General features: G+C 59.1%; 1 protein-coding gene across 1 annotated transcript in view; it reads left to right on the top strand.

Moving 5' to 3' along the window:
* Positions 1 to 2,773: 2,773 nt before the first annotated feature.
* Positions 2,774 to 17,491, top strand: part of DTX1 (deltex E3 ubiquitin ligase 1) — a 33,877-nt gene continuing 19,159 nt past the window's right edge. Inside the window, exon 1 of the mRNA XM_047088534.1 lies at positions 2,774 to 3,549. Coding sequence (XP_046944490.1) covers positions 3,291 to 3,549 — 259 coding nt within the window. The 5' untranslated portion in view covers positions 2,774 to 3,290. The remainder of the gene's footprint in view (positions 3,550 to 17,491) is intronic.

Raw genomic sequence — 17,491 nt, forward strand, 5'->3', positions numbered from 1 at the left:
GCTGTGGGAGTTGGAAAAGGATTTGGGGTTCAAACCCCAGCTCTGCCACTTTTTCCCTGTGGGAACCTAGGCAGATCACTTAACCTCTTTGAGCTTCAGGAGGTGTTTTTTTCCCCCATCTGTAACAGGAGGACAATATTCCCTACCTTGTGGGGCAATTATGAAGACTAGCATTATGTAAGTGCGAGACACATAATAGGCACTCAATAAATGCTAACCATTATGTAATGGGCACCAGCCACACCACACACGACGAATCAGACACGGCCCCTGATCTCATGGATGTCTCCCTGTAGCAGGGACAGCACTGAAGTGGCTAATTGCGATAGAGACTGGTCACATCAAGGTAGGGGCAAAGGAACACAGAAGAAGACAGGATGAGTTCAGGAGAGGCTTCCCGGAGGACGTGGCATTCAATCAGATCTTGAAAAGCATTGTACAGTCCCAGAGCCATGCGACTGACTTGCTGCTAAATTTCCATATGACCTTGAATTAGCTGCTTCCCCACCCTGGGGTCCCCAGATCCCCTTCTGTAACAGAAAGGTTGTTGAGCACTAGCTCGGAATCTTTTGGGTCACAGTCTCTTTTGAGAAAACTCTCTGAAAGCCAGAGCCCTGCTTCCCAGAAAAAGGCACGGACACATCAGTCGGTCTGTGACGGGGGAGGGGGGCCCTCATGGACCCCCAAAAAGCCACCCATCAGCACCTCATAGAGAGCTTTTTCCCTTTAGTCTATGGCAGGCCCAAGCAGACAGTCACTGACTCGATCTGGGAAAGTCCGTAGACACTGGGCTGCAGGACAGAGCAGGGGCCTGGGGAGGGGAGGTCACTCCAGCTGGCTGGGGAACCGGCCTTTGATTCTGGGAAAGCGCCCCTGAGCAGCTGGCCCCTGACCTCACCTAGTTTATCGCCATCAGCCCTGGGGAGGAAGAGGAGTGTGGGCCGCTCTGGGCAGGCTCCCAAACAGGCCGCTGACCCCCGGTCTGCCGCCCCCGGCTGGAGTTCCCGGACACATCCTTCATCTTCCCTAATCTAAACACCCGCAGGCCACAGGGGTGGTCCACCCCCTTCGCCGCTAGCGCGCGTCCTCAGCTGCATCCAGCCTGTCAGAGGAAGGAGAGCTGGCCTTCCTTTCCAGCCAGCCAACCTTCACCCAGCATTTATGAAGCACCTATTGTTTGCAGACATCTGTGAAGGAGATGGTGGAGGGCCTCCTCTTACCTCCCTCCAAGGTCTCTGCCTCCCGGCCTGGGGCCCCTAAACCCCCCTTGGGGGCAAGGTGCTGTTGCTATCCCACTCACCCGGAGCAGGTGGGTGTTTTGGGGAAGTGAGCTCCGAACCGGCTAATGCGGTGCGGAAAGAAGAGTCAGTTCCGGGTTGGTGTCTGGGCACTGCTTGAACCCGCTGTGTGATCCTGGCCGTGTTCCTTGTCCTCTCTGGCCCTCAGTCTTCCTGTATCTACACTTCCCATTCCGCAAAGATTCCATTCGGCTCTGAAATGGGCCTTGTTGGCCCTCCCCGCTCCCCTCCCCCAGAATAATGGAAGGAGAAGAGAAAGCTATGCCCTAGAATGTGCAAAGATCTTCCTTCAGGCAGATCGCATTCATTAATTCAAGCATTTATTGAGCACCTACTGGGTGCCAGGCCCTGGACTGGGCGGTTGGAACGTGGAGGCGACTAGGATTCAAGCAGGCGACCCACAGACACCTCCCTCTCCCAGCCTGGCTTCACGCATGGGGTCAGGAGACCCCCTGGGGTCCCAAAGTGAGGGGGGGGCTAGCCAAGGATTTGGGCCCCCCCCCCCCCCCCCCCGGGATGGGATGCGCTTGTCAGCGCCCGCCGCGCTTCGGGCCCGGCCTGTCTCCTCCCCTTCCTCCTTCTCCGCCCCCTCCCCGCCCCTCCCCGGAGCTCCGCCGCGGCCACCTCCCACCCGCGGGATCCCGGCGTCCAGAGCCGGCGCGTGCGTCCGTCGGTCGGCCGGGTAGTCTGTCCGCGCGGAAAGCCCAGCGCCCCGGCGTGCGGCGGCCGCGGGGCCTGGGAGGGAAAGGGCGCGGAGGCGGGACCGCGGCTCCCTCCCACTCCGGGGGGAGCCCAGGAGGCGGCGGTGCTGAAGCGCCAGCCGAGAAGGAGGCAGCACAGCGGAGAGGCGGTGAGAGCGCGGGGCGCTTATGGACCCCACCCCCGGCTCCTGCGGGGTGCCGGCCGCGCGCTCGGGGGAGGGCTGGGCTGGGGAAGGGGGGCGCTGGTACCCCCAGGGCGGGAAGCCGCGACCATCCGGCTCCCGGCTTCGCCAACGAGGCGACGCGACCCCCGAGGGGCCCTGGGCCGCGCCTGCATCCCCGCGCATCCCCGCGCGCCCTGCATCCCGGCCCCGGCGCGGGCCCCGGGGGAGGGGCGCGCTCGGGAAGCTGAGGAGGGGGCGCCGCAGGCGTGGAGCCTCGGAAAATCGCGCCCGCGGCCCGTGCCCTCCCTTCGGGCCGACCCCGAGGGAACGCGGGCGGTGACCCCTCAAGCCCCCCTTGCCAGCCCCCCCATCGGTTCCCCATTGTTCTCAGCCGATCGCTCTCCCGGGAAGGGGGAGGGGGTGCTGCGCTCTCCTCTTAAAGGGCCCTCTCCCCTTCTTGTCTCCCGGCAGGTCGCGAGCACGAGTGGGGTGGGGCGTGCCCACGGGCCCCCGCCCCCCTCGTCCCCCCCGCCCAGCTCCGGAGCCGCAGCCGGGCCGGCGGGCCAGGGGTCCGCGGCGCACCCTCTCCGGTGCGTTCTTCAGCCAGCCAGGCCTACCAGGACGCCGTGTGAAGCAGGAACAGGGGGGACAGGGACGCCCCCTTCAGCAGGAGCCGTCGGAGGGGCGGACCCGAGACCAGGCGAGCAGCCCCGCAGGAGCCAGGCTCAGGGTCTGGGACGCAGTCGGGAGCGCAGAGGGCCGGCTGGGCGCTGCAGAGCCAGCAGGCTGGCCCGGGCCTCCTGGGTGACAGGCCCTGCGTGGCTGGCTGGGAAGAAGTGACTGGAGACCTGCAGGAAAGAGACTGGACCTAGAGGAGGGGCGGCTGCCTCGCTGTCTTTGCTGAGCCCCGGGGACCGAGGAATTTAGAGCAGCGTTTCCCCATCCTGAAAAAGACGTTTGCTGTCCAGAGCAGCACCCTTTATCTGAGACAGCGCTGGGGGCGGGGGTCCTTGGGGCCTGGAACCCCACCCCACGCTCCTTTAACTGGGGCCTCTGGGCCTCACAGAGGACCCCGGGTTCGCAAGGAGGCCTTCGGGGTCCCGGCCCCTGCGGCTGCAGCAGTGGCCATGTCAAGGCCAGGCCAGGGTGTGATGATGCCCGTGAACGGGCTGGGCTTCCCACCGCAGAATGTGGCCCGGGTGGTGGTGTGGGAGTGGCTAAATGAGCACAGCCGCTGGCGGCCTTACACGGCCACCGTGTGCCACCACATCGAGAACGTGCTCAAGGAGGACGCCCGTGGTTCTGTGGTCCTGGGGCAGGTGGACACCCAGCTGGTGCCCTACATCATCGACCTGCAGTCCATGCACCAGTTTCGGCAGGACACAGGTGAGCAACCCCACCCCGCCCCGCCCCACCCACCCGGCCGGCCAGGCCGAGACGGACAGGGTCGCCATCACTGTGACGAAACACCGCCTTTCGTGGTGGGATGCTAAAATCCCCGCGGCATCCCCGAGGAGGGAGCCTGGGAGACTGCTCTGCTGACCCAGCCTTGCTCACCTCCCCCAAAAAAGGGATAGCCTCGCCTAGTCCAGCTCAAGACTTGGGTTCCAGTCCAGCCTCTTCTATGCGTGGTAGGGCCTTGGCTGAGCTCCAGCTCCTCTCTTAGCCTCGGTTTCCTTGCCTGTAAAATTGGTGGGTCAGTGTCTCCCACAGCTGTGTGAGGATCGAGTAAAATCGCGCTCACTGAGCCCAGAACCTAGAAAAGCTTAGCACTCCGGGAAAGGGCTTTCCATGCACTTCCTCATTGGATTCTCTCCCAACAATCACAGATCCTAATACTACTGAATTATTATTATTATTATTATTATTATTATTATTATTATTAGGAGTCCCATTTTACAGATGAAGAAACTGAGTCTCACAGAAACCAAGTGATTTAAAAATTTAGAGCGGGGATTTAATCCCAGGCAATTGAGTTCCAGAGCCAACACTCTTGGCTGGTTTCCTGTACTGGCTCCAGGTGTTGGTGGTGTTGGGATGGGTGTGAGGGCGGTTGGTAATGGTGGAGGGAGGGGGTGAGGTGGCCATGATGGAGACGGCGTCGGTGGCGATGTCAATGATAGTATTGACTATGGATTTGGTGGTTGTTTTGGGGGGTGGGGTAGCGTGATGGGGCAATAATGATGGGGAGAATGAGGTTGGTGGCCGTCTTGGTGGTCGTGTGATAGGTAATGATAGTGACAAAAACGGTGAGGTCCACGCTCAGCATTCATGTTCTGGAAGCATGCCATCCCTGTGGAGGTCTCTGGGGGTCGTCGCTTGCTGGTCTCCGACAAGCTTGGTGGGCAGTGGGGGGTGGTGAGTGCCTGCCTCAAGGAAGCTGCCGGAGAATCCTTGGCACCTTTGACCCCAGGGGCCGGCTGAGGGAGGTTTGGGGGAGTTCCTGCGAATCCCTGCTCAACAGAACCGCACGTAACAGCCGCGGAGATAGTAGGACACTTCCCTGCTCTCCAGAGCTGTTCAAGACGGTAGCCGCTAACTACATGCAGCTATTTAAATGTATGCTAATTAAAATTAAACTTTAAAATTCACTTCCTCAGTCCCACCAGCCGCATTTCAAGTGCTCCATGGCCACGTGCGTCTCAGAGCTACCATATTGGACAGACAGCATAGGTCCAGAACACCGTCATTATCACAGAAAGTTCTAGTGGGTAGCTATGCACTAGAACATCGCTTGGTGCTAACAGAGTGGTGCTAACCGAGTGTGGAGACGCAGATGAATTCCTAATATGTGGTTTCGGCACATCTGTGATTCCACAGCTCCAGGCATTGAGTGTGGTCACTGGTGGTGCCAGGCATTCGCTCATGCTGTCATACAATCACTTATTGATCTCGCTGGGCGTCAGACCCTGTGCTAAGCACTAGAAAAATGCATGGACCAAGACAGACCGGGTCCTGGGCAGAGGTTCACTGGAGGACCTACACCGGAGGTCCCAGGGAGCAAGCAGTCACGTAACGCACAGATAACCGGTTGCAGGTCTGAGAACATGAGATGAACCCGGTGTACGGGGGTGGGTGACAGAAGATTAACCTCAGGAAGTGATGTTTGAACGGAAATATGAAGAATGAGTGAGTGGGGCAGTGTTCCAGGCAGAGGGAGCCGTGCGTGCAAAGGCCCTGTGGCAGGAAGGAGCTGAGTACATTCAAGTCCGCTGTGTTAAGAGTGCAGTAAGTGAGGGAGAAGTGGTGCAAGCCGAGGTTGGAGCAGAGCCTGGACAGCCGTGAAAAGGGCTTTGAATTTTCTCCTGACGGTGGAGAAAATCACCGTTAACCCTCATGCCCATTCTTCCAGAGAGGCGCTGAGCCCCAGATGGAGAAGTGAGAAATGCTAGGCGTTCCCTGCCCTATTCATCTGGTTTATCCTCTAACCGTCTCTGCTGGAGGGCAGGGGTCTGACATCAGGAGGAAGTGGGTTTTCTCCTTGGCTTGGTGTTTGGCTTTCTGCAGGTTCAGAGCCAGCTCTGGGTGTGGAAATTTTCCAGGGCCTGGCTGGGGGTGGGGAGGGGCACTTGGAGGCAGGGATGACCCCACCCAAGACTGCCACGTTGGCCCCCTGGTCCTTGGCCCGCTGTTTCAGGCCCCTTTCCTTCCCTAATCCCAGCACCCCCACTTGGGCCCGTAGCTCCCCAAACTCCCTCCATTCCCCCTTTCAGCAGGCCCCTTAGTCTCAATGGCAGCCCGTTTATGGTTCAGCTTTGCTGAATCCCCCAGAAGTTCAGCTTCAGCTACTTCCCTACGCCTCCTCCCCAGGGCTGTTCACCCACACCTACCCCCTGTTTGCCGGAAAAGGGAAAAAACCACTCATCCCTCAGCAGGCTCCTGGGAGCCTGCCAAGACCCCCCAGTAAGGGAGGAAGGCCTGGAAACCTGTGGGGTGGAGGGGGGCACCTTGGTTGTGGAAAGCCGCTGGAGGGAGGGGCAAAATGCCTCCCCACCAGACACATTATTCTGTGTTCCCCACTTCTCCCAGAAGTAACACAAGTCAAGAAAGGACATCTTGTCCTCACTGTTGATGGCCCAGGAAAGAGCCCCAAGCTAGGCCTCACTTTCCATCTGTGAAATGAGTGAGAGCATCACTCATTTGGGTTGATGGAGAGAACGAAGCCGATTTTTTTATCCCACAAACGTTGACTAATCCCCTGCCATGTGCCTCGCATGTACTAGATACGATAGACGCACAAGAAGTGGGTAGGAGGTCCTAAATCTTGGAAAAGATTATGATTCTCCCTCGCATGCACTTTCTCCCTCTCTCTCTCTCTGTCTCTCTCTCTTCCCCACCCCACTCCCACCATCACACACGCGCAAAACACTATAAAGCTATAAAACCCAAAGCTCACATACATGTACTGAAATGAACACAGCTTCTATCTAGATTTTCTAATTGTAAAATTCTTGATATGCTCCCTGAAGCCGAACTTTAATTTTGGGGGGAGGGAAGGGGCAGTGTGCCTCAGCTTTGCCAGTGCCCTAACACTGGAGCCGATGGGCTTTCTGACAAGGTCAGGCAGTAAATATCTTAGCCTTTGCGGGCCATACCGTCTCTGTTGTAAGCGCCACCCTCTCCCTTGGCGATAGAAAAGCAGTCACAGACAGTCAGCAAATGAACAACTGTGGCCGCATTCTAATGAAACTCGTTAGGCACCCTAACACTGGAATTTGTATAATGTTCACAAGTCATGAAATATTCTTTCGTCCCCCCCCCCCAACTATTGACAAGTGTAGAAACCACTCTTAGCTCTCGAGCTGTGCAAACGCAGGCGATGGGCAGATTTGGCCCACAGGCTACCGTTCACCAACCCCACCAACCCCTGCCCTGTTGTGCTCTCAACCTGCCCATGGGGTAACACAGCCCTGCCACACCCGTCAGAGCCTCTACTGAAATACACGCCTCGCGGTGTGGGCCAAGGTGCGTATGCGTGGGCACACCCACGCACACGGCACCGGCCCGCTTGTATACCACCGACGCCCAAACGCCCTGTCTCTGTGCCTGTCGCGCAGCCGGCGGAAGGAAGCCCAGGTGTGAGGCTTGGACCACAGGAGAGAGGCCAGGCCCGGTCCCGTGGGGGCTGCTGTTTGTTCAGCCGGTGCCCCCTCACCTCTTTCCTGCCGGGCTGTTTTCATCACTCCCCGCGGGAGGTGAGGTTCCCTTTGAAGCCCTGCAGGTCCAAGCCCACGTGTGGGGGGGAATGCTGTGACCCTGGGCCACGTGATGTTCGAGCACTCACCGTGGCGTCCCAGGCACAAGGCTGGAAGGGAGAGCCAGAGTCAGGCAAAGCACAAGGCGGGCGCCCTCTTCATAGGCGTGTGCTCCGCAGTATGTCGACCTTCTTGCTGTATCGCGTGCTGTGTCCCCCAGCTTTCCTCATCTTCCTCTGTGTTGAGCTGCCCCCTGCCACAGGCAAACCAGGCGTTCACAAATGCGAAGCCAAGGTCAGTGGGCTCGCCCAGGTGGTTGCAGCATCTGGTGGCAGAGCTGGACCCGGGAGCCATCCGGGGTCGGCTCCCGCCAGCAGCCGGGAGATAATTCGGGAACCGCTTGCTGCCCCCCTGGCAAGGCCACAGCTTCCCTGAAGGTTCGTTGGCCCCCATCCTGCCGTCGGGGTGACAGCTCACCCAGACCCCAGAGTTTCCACCCAGTCCCCACAGCTGGACAGAGATGTGACTTAGCCACTTCCCAGCTAACTTCCAGATCCCTCCCTGGACCTCCATGGCAGGGGATAGAGGGACGGGCCAGCTTTCTGGCTGATTGGTACCAAGCCCACATCATTCCTTCTCTGGGTAGCTTGGGCTCCACTCAGCCCCGGTCACTGCCCTCATGTGGATGTCCTATCTGAGGACAGGCTTAGGCTGTGGGAAACCAGTGGGTCCACCCAGAGAGGGAAACAGCCATCACCAGGGCAAGCACCGCCAGCTATTGTCAATGGAGAGACTGAGGCCCAGAGAAGGCGGGCCCGAGGTCACACAGCCAGCCAGCCCCAGCGTGGAACCCAGGCCTCTCGGATGGGTCTCAGGGATGGAGAACAAGGTGACCTTTGGTGCCGGGCTGACAGAGTCCCCTCCCCCTTCTCCCTCCAGAGCTCTGCTGGGGCTTGTTGTCGGAACGGCCTATGGAACCCCAGAGGCCTCCAGCACCAGCTCCCTAGTTACAGGACCCCTGGGGACCCTCTCCCAGCCAATATGTGTGTGTGTGGGGGGGGGGCTCCTGCGGCTGGGCCTGACAGCAGAGGCCAGAAGGATGATGTATGTTTGGGCGGGGGGGGGGGGGGGTCCATCCCATGGCAGCAGGAGGTCCAACTAATCTGTTCATGGGTGTCTGTCATTACCACCTGTCACACTGCCCACATTCACACCGCTACGGACCCACCCCCTGGCCCCTGGCTACTTTCGTGGCTTCAGGAGCTGCTGGTTCTTTTTTTTCTTTTTAAGTTTATTTCTTTATTTCGAGAGAGAGCATGCACACACGTGCACGTGAGTGAGCAGGAGAGGGGCAGAGAGAGAGAGAGAGAGAGAGACAGACAGACAGGACCCTTTCCAGAGTGGTTTCAGAGCTTTGCGAAGGCAGAGGCAGGCACATAGCATGGGAATAGCGGTCGAACCCTCTGACTCGGATATATAGAGCTGAACTGCAGGCTGGCCCCTTGCTAGCTTGGTGACCCTGGGCAAACCTCTTAACCTCTGGGAGCCTCAGTTCCCTCCTCTGTAAGGGGGGGAGTAACAATAGTGCCTACCTGAGAGGGCTGGCGTGAGGCTTAAATGAGATAATATAGGTAAGAGCAGGAAAAATATTACTTTGGACGTAGTTATCACTCAAGTAGGACAGAGGGTTACATGCTTCATAGGAGAGGTGCGGGTTGCCTTGGGCCAGTGATTCGGGCAGCGTGTGCCTGGGGGCTCTGAGAGCGAGGACTTCCTCGAGGAGGAGTCCTCTAAGAGTCTGTATTGTTTGAGGAGCACTTCCAGGTGGAGGGAGCTGCATCAGGAAGGTCCTGGAGGAAGCCTCAGGCCTGGGGGGAGGAGGGAAGCTGTGCTGGAAGAGGGGAGGGGTAAAGGAGGCCTCTTGGGTCCCACTGGGCATCGCCAGGCTGCCAGCTGCTGCCCTTTAGCGGGCGGGCCCCAGGGGACCCAGAGCCATGCTGAAGGACCAGCCTCGTTAATCATGGGCCCTTGGAGGCCAGAGCTGAAGCATGCTGGGGCCGGGGCGGGGAGGGTGGCTGATGCAAGCATATCCTTGCAGTCCATCGGGCTCCCTCCACCCAGCCAGGGGGCGTCACCCCATTTTACACACAGCAAAGCTGAGGCTCAGAGGGTGGGGAGCCTCCTGCCAGAGCTCGGAAGAGACGGAGGGACATTCAGATCCAGGCCTGCGGCGCCCACCCCATGCGAGGCCGGGCGGCCCTAGCACCTTGGACAGCGCCACCAGCGCCTTGCCCAGGCCTGTGGGGGGTTGTCCCCGGGATCCTGGGTCGGATCCCGCTCACAGCCAGCCCCCTTCTCTCTCTTCTCCTGTCCCCTGCTCCTCCTTCACCCCTCTCCATCCTTCCCTGCTTTCTCCCAACCCCCCAGCCCCCTCTTTCCAAGGGAGCTGTGGAGTCTAACCCAGAGGTGAGGGAGGTGATGAGCGCTGTGGCGGGGGAGGGGATGAGACCGATTGGCGCTATTCTATTACCAGTAAGGTGGGGCGGGGCTTTGATAAAGCCCTCAGGGAGGGTCACGGTGGCCGTCCTGGGTGCTGGGGAGGGGAGGGGGTGGGGATGACAGGGGCTCCGTCGGCAGTGATGGAGGGTGGGAAGAAGCTGATAAGCAGTGAGGGGGGAGGCATGGGAGTTCTGGTGGGGAGGTGATAGAACCCGCGATTGGAAGGTAATAAGGAAAGGTCAGGGTGGGGAGGTGATGGGGTAGGACTGGTCACAGCAGCGGTGCCCACTCAGGCCGTGGACGGTGGGGTCCCTAGTTCCCCCCCCAGGGTGGAGTTCTCAGGGTGTGGAGCGTGCCCGGGGCCCTCCCAGCCTCCCCTCCCCCAACGTCTGTGTCTCCCAGGGCCTCCCCTCCCACTACTCCCGCATCACACCCCAGGTAGCCACTCCCAGGACAGCCTCCAGCCCCGAGCGGCCTCCTGATTGACACAGATACCCCCACCAGCCCCTGGCTGCCCCTGGCTGATGCCGGCTGAGGACGTGGGGCCCCAAACCTGGAACTGGCTGCCTCAGGGAGCCTTGCGGGTGAGGCCCGGGCTCCAGGTTCCCTTCCCAGCAGCTCTCTGATATTGGGAGTGGGGGTGGGGTGCAGGCTTGTGACTTTGGGTAAGCTGCACTTTCTCCCTGAGCCTCCCTTTCTCCTCTGGAATGTGGGCCCCGACACCAGTACCTATCACATGGGATTGCAGTCAGTATTAAGTCCTTCATTCATGCAGTAGGAATGTCATGAGCACCTACTATGTGCCAGGCACTGTCCTAGGCCCTAAGGATGCAGCAGTAAACAGGACAGACAAGCCCTCTTCCTCAAGGCCCTTCTCTGTCTGGTGTGACGCAGGAGGCCAGGCACCACGGAGGTCCCAGGATGTGGGGCTGTTCCTGACGTTGGGGCCCCAGGAGCTACCAGGCTGGGGGCTCAGTCTCCTCTGGATCCTTTGTGGCTGTGTCCTTGCTCTGCTCCCCTGGCCAAGCTCCTCTCCCTCTCTGGGCTCTGGAGTGGCTCCAGGCTGCCACCTCCACCTGCCCAGGCAGTAATAGCAGGCCGATGACGGGGTATGGGAGGGAGTCTGGCACCCGGCCCCGGAGCGGAGTGCCCTGAAATGCAGAACAAAGGACAAGGCAATCAAAGGAGGCAGCGCTGGCGGCCAGGACAGTCCTGCCAGCAGCTGCAGCACGGCCACCTCTTCTCCCGGTGACAGGCCTTTGTCCCCTCTCCCTCCAGCTGCAAGCAGGACACGCCAGAGGAAGCATATGGCTTACCTGGAACCACACCATTATGGGGCCCTCCTAGGCGCCTCTGTTCTAGGGAACGAAGGTTCATTCATGCCAAGGCGTGAGTCACCCGGTACCGTGGAAGTAAGAGAAGGGTCTGGGCTCTGATTTCTAGGTGATATGGGCCAAGTCCCTGTCTCTCTCTGGGACCCAGTTCCCCCTTCTTGACAGTGGCTGAAAATTCCGATGCTTACAGAGTCCAGGCAGCTAGTAACAGTGTGTGCAGTGGCTGGGAAGGCAAAGGTTTCCAACCGCTGTTCTCTAGTGCTCGGTACACAGTAGGTGTTCAATAAATACTACAAAGCACGAATACGGTGACCGTGACTCAGTTTCTGCTAACGGTTGCCAAGGAGGCCAGTCCCTCTGGCCACATCTTTGGATATTTTGGGATGTTTGAAACCCAGACTTGAGTGAGTCTACCCCAGTTTTCAAAGGCGGGTCATTTTTGTCTTTCTTTTTGTCTTTTTTTTTTTTTTTTTCAATGTAAATAGCATGCTGACCACAACAAACACATCCACCACTAACTTGCAATCTTCAGGCTAGTCGTTTCTAGCATTCAGTTAGGTTCACTCGTGTGTATTTATTCGGTCCTCCCTTCCTTCCCTCAGCTAGCATTTTCCAAGGGCCTATGCGTGTGTTCCCGGCTATCAGGGGATGCTAAGGTGGTGGAAAGCCAGCCCAGCTTCTGAGAGGCGTCCCGGCTGGAGGGAACGCAGTCTCAATATCTCAGCGAGCTACGTGCTTTAATGGGGGTACTGCAGTTGCAAGGTGCCGTGGGAGCCCCAAGAAGGGTGTGATTCTCCCTCAGTGTGGCAGGGAAGATCCCAGGAGGACAGTGCTTGCGCTGAACCGGCAGGGAGGAAAATGGGCTGGGGGGAATCGAAGGACATTCCAGACAGAGGAAATGGCACGTGCAAATACTCGGAGGCACAGCCACGCACAACTTGTTCAGAAAAGAACTAGAAGTTGGGTGTGGCGAGAGCGTGAGACGGCACAGACAGCTTGTGATGGGTCAGAGATGAGCTGAAGTGCTTGGACTGATTCCTAAGGGCACTAGGGAGCTATTGATGGGTACTGAGCGGAAGAGTGATGCGGTCAGACTCGAGTTTGGCTCTGGCTGCCACGTGAGAATGCGTTGCAGGGTGCAGAGGGCGCAGGCTGGGACACGGGGCAGAGGTTACTGCCGTAGTAACCTCTACGAGGTTAGGAAGGAGACGAGGAAGGAGAGCCTCAGAGCAGTCCGGTCAGTCCCCCGGGGCCACACAGCGGTCCGGGAGATGGGGACTGCTCCTTCCCGTTCCCTGTCCCCTCGTTTCCCCGCATGCAGCTCTTGCTGCTCTATCAGGGGGTCTGAACCCCAGCGTGTTAGAAGCCGGTGACCGAGAGGCCGCGCACGCGGCCCATAACGTGGGCACATCCAGCTGCCAGCAGCCTCTGGGACGAGGGCCTTTCGAAATCGATTCGCAGGCAGTAGCCTGAGTGCCACGCGGCCCCTCGGCCTTCCTCACCCCTCCCCTCTCCTCTCCATTGCCCTGGCCTGGCTGCCGGCCCACCCTGGGGAGCCTGGGCCAGCTTCAAACGTGCCGAAACCGCTAATGGGCCACGGCTGAGCCTGACGAGTCCCCTGGGAGAGTTTGAAGGGAAACAGAACACGGCGGGATTATCGATCACAGCATGGGAGGGGAGGGGCGGGGCGCCCTGGGGCCCCTGCCTGCCGGGGGTTCAAATCCCAGCCAGGCCTGTGCCCCAGCCACGCCTCCTCGTCTTCCCAGGGAGCCTGAGTCTCCCCATCTTCCAAGGGGGGGGCTAATCGGAGCGCTCGAAAGCCCTAGGGCTGCCGTGGAGACGGGGTGTGCACGGAAACCGCCAGCACAGGAGCTGGATAAATCGGGCCGCCTGTAGCTGTCTGTTCTTGCTGCCCCCTGTCAGAGGGAGTTGGCCAGCCGTGCGGACAGTCGGACAGTCGGGGAGGGCCCAGGGAGAGGACCTCTATCCTGGAAGGTCAAACGGCAGGCTGGAGCCTCCGCCCCGTGCCGTGCCCAGCCTCCGTGCGTCAGTCTCCTCCTCTGGAAAATGGGCTGGTGGGAGCAGGGCAGTAAAGGCGGCAGCGATGGGAGTCAGGGTGCGGGTCTGGCTAGACCACTCGCTTGCATGGAATATCGGGCATGTTCCTAAACCACTGGGTGCCTCTGCTTCCTCACCCCTAACGTGGGGTAATAAAATCCCTACCCCATGGGGCCGTCATGAGGATTACCCAAGTTGACGTGAACCTGGGCCATGCGACTGTGTTCTCTGACTGGGTCCTAGGGGTGTTAGGATTACTTCTGGGTTGGTGGAGCGGTCAGTAAAGTCCCTCACTGGGGTCTGGCAGCCAGTGGGTGCTCAACTCAGGCTCAACCCGCTGCCCACCCCTGATCTCAGGCCTCAGCCTGGGGCAGGACTCCCTCCGCCGGACAGGAAGTCCCATGGCTACCTCCTTCTCCCTCCGAGCCCTCCTTCCCGTGGGGGTCTGGGTGCCCCCACCCTGAGATCACTTCCCTCCGGGAAGCCACCTCCACCCCCCTCCCCGGCCCCCGCCCCAGGGAGGGGTTCCCTGCTGGGCCTTGGGGCTGGCCCAGTCCAGGGAGGAACCCTCTGGAGTCTGAGAGGCAGGCAGGAGGGCATGGGGCCCTCCCTTCTCTCCACAGAGTCAGCTGCCTCTTAATGCCAAACGCTGGGTGCTGAGATGCCCACACGGCCCACCTCCAAGAAGGGGGTCAGATCAGTACTACGTTCTTGGGGCAGAAACCTCGCACAGCTAAACACAGTGAGTGAAGCTGAGGTAAGGTAGTGAGTTCCCCATCGCGGGAGGTATCCTAGGCCGGGGCTACCACTTAGCTGAGTTGAACCCCTGAGAACCGGTGCAACCTGGCCATTCCATTACTTCACGAATGCAACATCAGTCCCGGCCCTCCGGAGGTTTCACTGCTCTGGGCCTCCGTTGCCCCATCTGTAAAACAGGAATAATTCTGGTCCCTCCCTGGAAGGAGGGATAAAATGAGTGAGTGAAGGAAAGTGCTGGGCACGGCATCCGGCATACAGTGGGTGCTCAATAAATGCTAGCTCTGTCGTTCTGGCTGTAGCTACCGTCTGCCCCCATCCTCTCCGCTCCCTGCTCTCCTCTGTCTCTTGTCTCCCCTGACTCTCCCTGACTGTCTCACTGTCTAGGTTTGGGGTTTTGTTTCTTTACGCCTCTCACCCTCGGCCTCCCTCTCTGCCCCCACCCCCCACGCCCGGCTTCTCGTCGCACCCGCCTCAGCATTTCCCGTGTCGATCTTGGTCTCCCTACGGCAGTCTCTCTGGGCATGTGTCTCTCTCTCTCTGTCTCTCTGTGTCTCTCTCCCCCTTGTCTCTCGCTCTGCTCTGTGTTTCCATCTCTTTCGTGGCCTCTGTCCCAGGCACGAGCTGCTTATGGGCCGCAGTGGCCGTGGCCGCCCCCACGCCCGGTCTCAGTGCGTTTGGCTCCCACAATCCTCCAGCTGACACTTGGCCAAGGCCCCTTTCCCCTCAGTTCAGCTGGAACAAGACTGCAATTTTTCAACCAGACATTCTTTTTTTAATTTCTTTTTTTAATGTTTATTCGTTTGGTTTTTTTTTTTTTTTTTTTTTTTTTTTGAGAGAGAGAGAGACAGATAGAGCGTGAGCAGGGGAGGGGCAGAGAGAGAGAGACACAGAATCCGAAGCAGGCTCCAGGCTCTGAGCCGTCAGCACAGAGCCCGAAGCCGGGCTCAAACCCACGGATGCGAGATCGTGACCTGAGCCGAAATCGGACGCTCAACCGACTGAGCCCCCCAGGCGCCCCTCAATCGAACATTCTTAAGAAACAAAGCGGGGTTTGGGGGACAGGTAACCAAAGCAGACACACAGAAACAGGCCTAGAAATGGTCCAAGCTTGACACAGTTTCCTAAACTGCCACGGGGGCACAGACCCTCGTGGCCGGCACAGCTGGGTGCCCTGGAGACCCAAGAGGGGAGCGGCCTGCTCGAGAAGGCCCAGCTATGCCTCCAGGCCCCCGGTTTCCCAGGCTGAAGAACCTCGGGCCCCATCTTAGACCCATGGTTCTGGCCAAAAATCTAGGCCAAAGCCGCTGGGCAGGAGAAGCGCTCCGGCTCCCTTGGAAATCTGAAGATCGCGGCCCAGACGGGTCACTGGGGAACCAGCCGGCCCCCCTCGGCCTGGTCCACGGCCAGCCGGAGCCCGAGGTGGACGGATGGGCGGGCGGGCTGCAGCGGGTGCCGCAGGGTGCAGGGCCCGGCGGGGAGGACAGCAGCTGCCCTAATTACTCCCGCTCTCCAGGTTCCAATCTCGTTTGAAAAGGACTCCAGGGACGCAGCCTTTAATAACTACCAGTAAACAGGCAGGAAAATCGATACCTGGTAAATAGAGCCCTGGAGAGAGGGACGCCTGGGCTGGCTGGTCCTGACCTGCTGGGAGGGGCCGTCGGGGTCCTTTGTTGCAGAGCTGGCCGACACTGGCCTCTGGAACCCTGTCCCCCCCTCTTCCCCGGGGACCCCGGGTGCGCTTTGGCTCCTGAAGCCTCCGCTCCCCCTCCATTAAAACCAGCCTCTCTCCTCCTCTTTCCCTGACTCGTGCCAAGTAGGTTGCCTGTTTCTGTTGCAGACGCCTCCTTTGCACCGGGCTTTGTGCCTGGCGCTGGGAACACAGGCGTGGGTCCGACCTGGTTCTTGTCCTCCTGAGGGTCATCAACCGGCGAGGGAGATTAAGCACAAAAACGAATTAATGACAGCGCAAGGACAGGTGTGCAATGTACAGCTGCATGTGCCAGTCGCAGCGGCAGAAACACAAAAGCGCTTCCGGGAGGAGGTAGACGCATGGAGGGTTTTGTTGGATGAATAGGAGCTCACCGAGGGAACAAGGGCCGGCAGAGGGGGAATGGGGGTAATGTGTGATGTAATAACAACAGCCGTCTCGGTTAACATTCACCGAGCACTTACTGTGGCCGAGCACTCTGCTGAGCCCCTGTGACAGGCATTGTCTTGTTCTGTCCTACGGTAATTCTTTGGCGCATGTATTAATACGCCCATTTCACAGATGAGGACACTGAGGCTATGTGCGGAGCCAGGATCTGCAATGGCCTGTGAGACTTCTGAGTTGTTTCTCTCAACCACTTAATTCTACACCTCCCACGTCTGCCCCTACCCTGCCCCGCTCAAGTCACGATGCACAGGGGTGGTTAAATAAAGCAAGTTCCCATGCTTTCCTTTACCATCCCAGGGGTTACAGCGCGGTGCCTCAACCCTCCCAGGAGGCTAACGGTGGTGCCCCAGGCCCATCAGACCCGAAGATCATCTGTCGTGAGCCCTCACTCAGGAGCAGAGCAGGAGCAGGATCTGGAAAGGTTTCCTACAACCCCTCTCAGGCCTGTCCTAGAGGAACACCATTGTCCGGGGAAAAAAATCAATATGCGCGCACTCGATTAAGAAGATAAAGCAGGCATCAGAATGAGGCAGCCCGAGAGGCCCCGGGGGGGAGGTTTTCCTATGATTGGCTTGACCGATACAGGCGTCCAGGGACATCACCCTCACGTCAATGCCTACAACTCCGTGCCTCGATTTCCCCAGCTCTCAGGGTCTGACCGGGCAGGGGTAGTCCATAGCCCTTGGGTTCTGATAGAGGATCCCTCGGACAGCTCAGGAGAGGGAAGCCTGAACAAGGCAGGGGGACATGGGGGTCCTCAGGAAGGTCCACGGGGGATCCCCACCCATCTGGTTGTAGATCCCTGGGCCAGGCACCTTGGAATTGCGCCCGTTAACGGTGGAAATGCCCTCCATGTTGTGAGGGCCTACTGCCTGCCAGGCTCAGTGCTCGCCAGGGATACAGCAGTGAGCAAAGCAGTCGACTAAGATCCCTGACCTCTTGGGCTGACAGCCTAGTGGGAAGAGACAAGGAAAAAAGAAAGTATGCAGATTAACCTATCATATCAGGCAGTGCCGAGTACTAGGAAGAAAAAGAAAGCAACAAGATGTGTTCGAAAGGTGGTCTGGGAAAGCCTTCCTGAAGAGGTGACATCCGAGCAGAGACCTGAAAGGAAGGAAACTATGAGAACACCTGGGACCCACTGAGTCAGATTCCAGGTGGAGGGAACAGCAGACACAAAGCCCCGAGGCTGGGTAGTGCTTGGGGCGCTGGGGGGATGACAAGGAGGCCAGGGTAGCTGGAGTGGAGTGAGAGAGAGGGAGGTGGTAGGTGATACATCAGAGAGGAAGACCGGACGTTGTGGCCTCACGGGGCTTGGTAGGAGCTTT

Source organism: Lynx rufus, unplaced genomic scaffold, assembly GCF_022079265.1.
Source record: "Lynx rufus isolate CCGP_SWC_20201006 ecotype Redwood Valley unplaced genomic scaffold, mLynRuf1.p SCAF_24, whole genome shotgun sequence".
NCBI classification, from domain to species: Eukaryota; Metazoa; Chordata; class Mammalia; order Carnivora; family Felidae; genus Lynx; species Lynx rufus.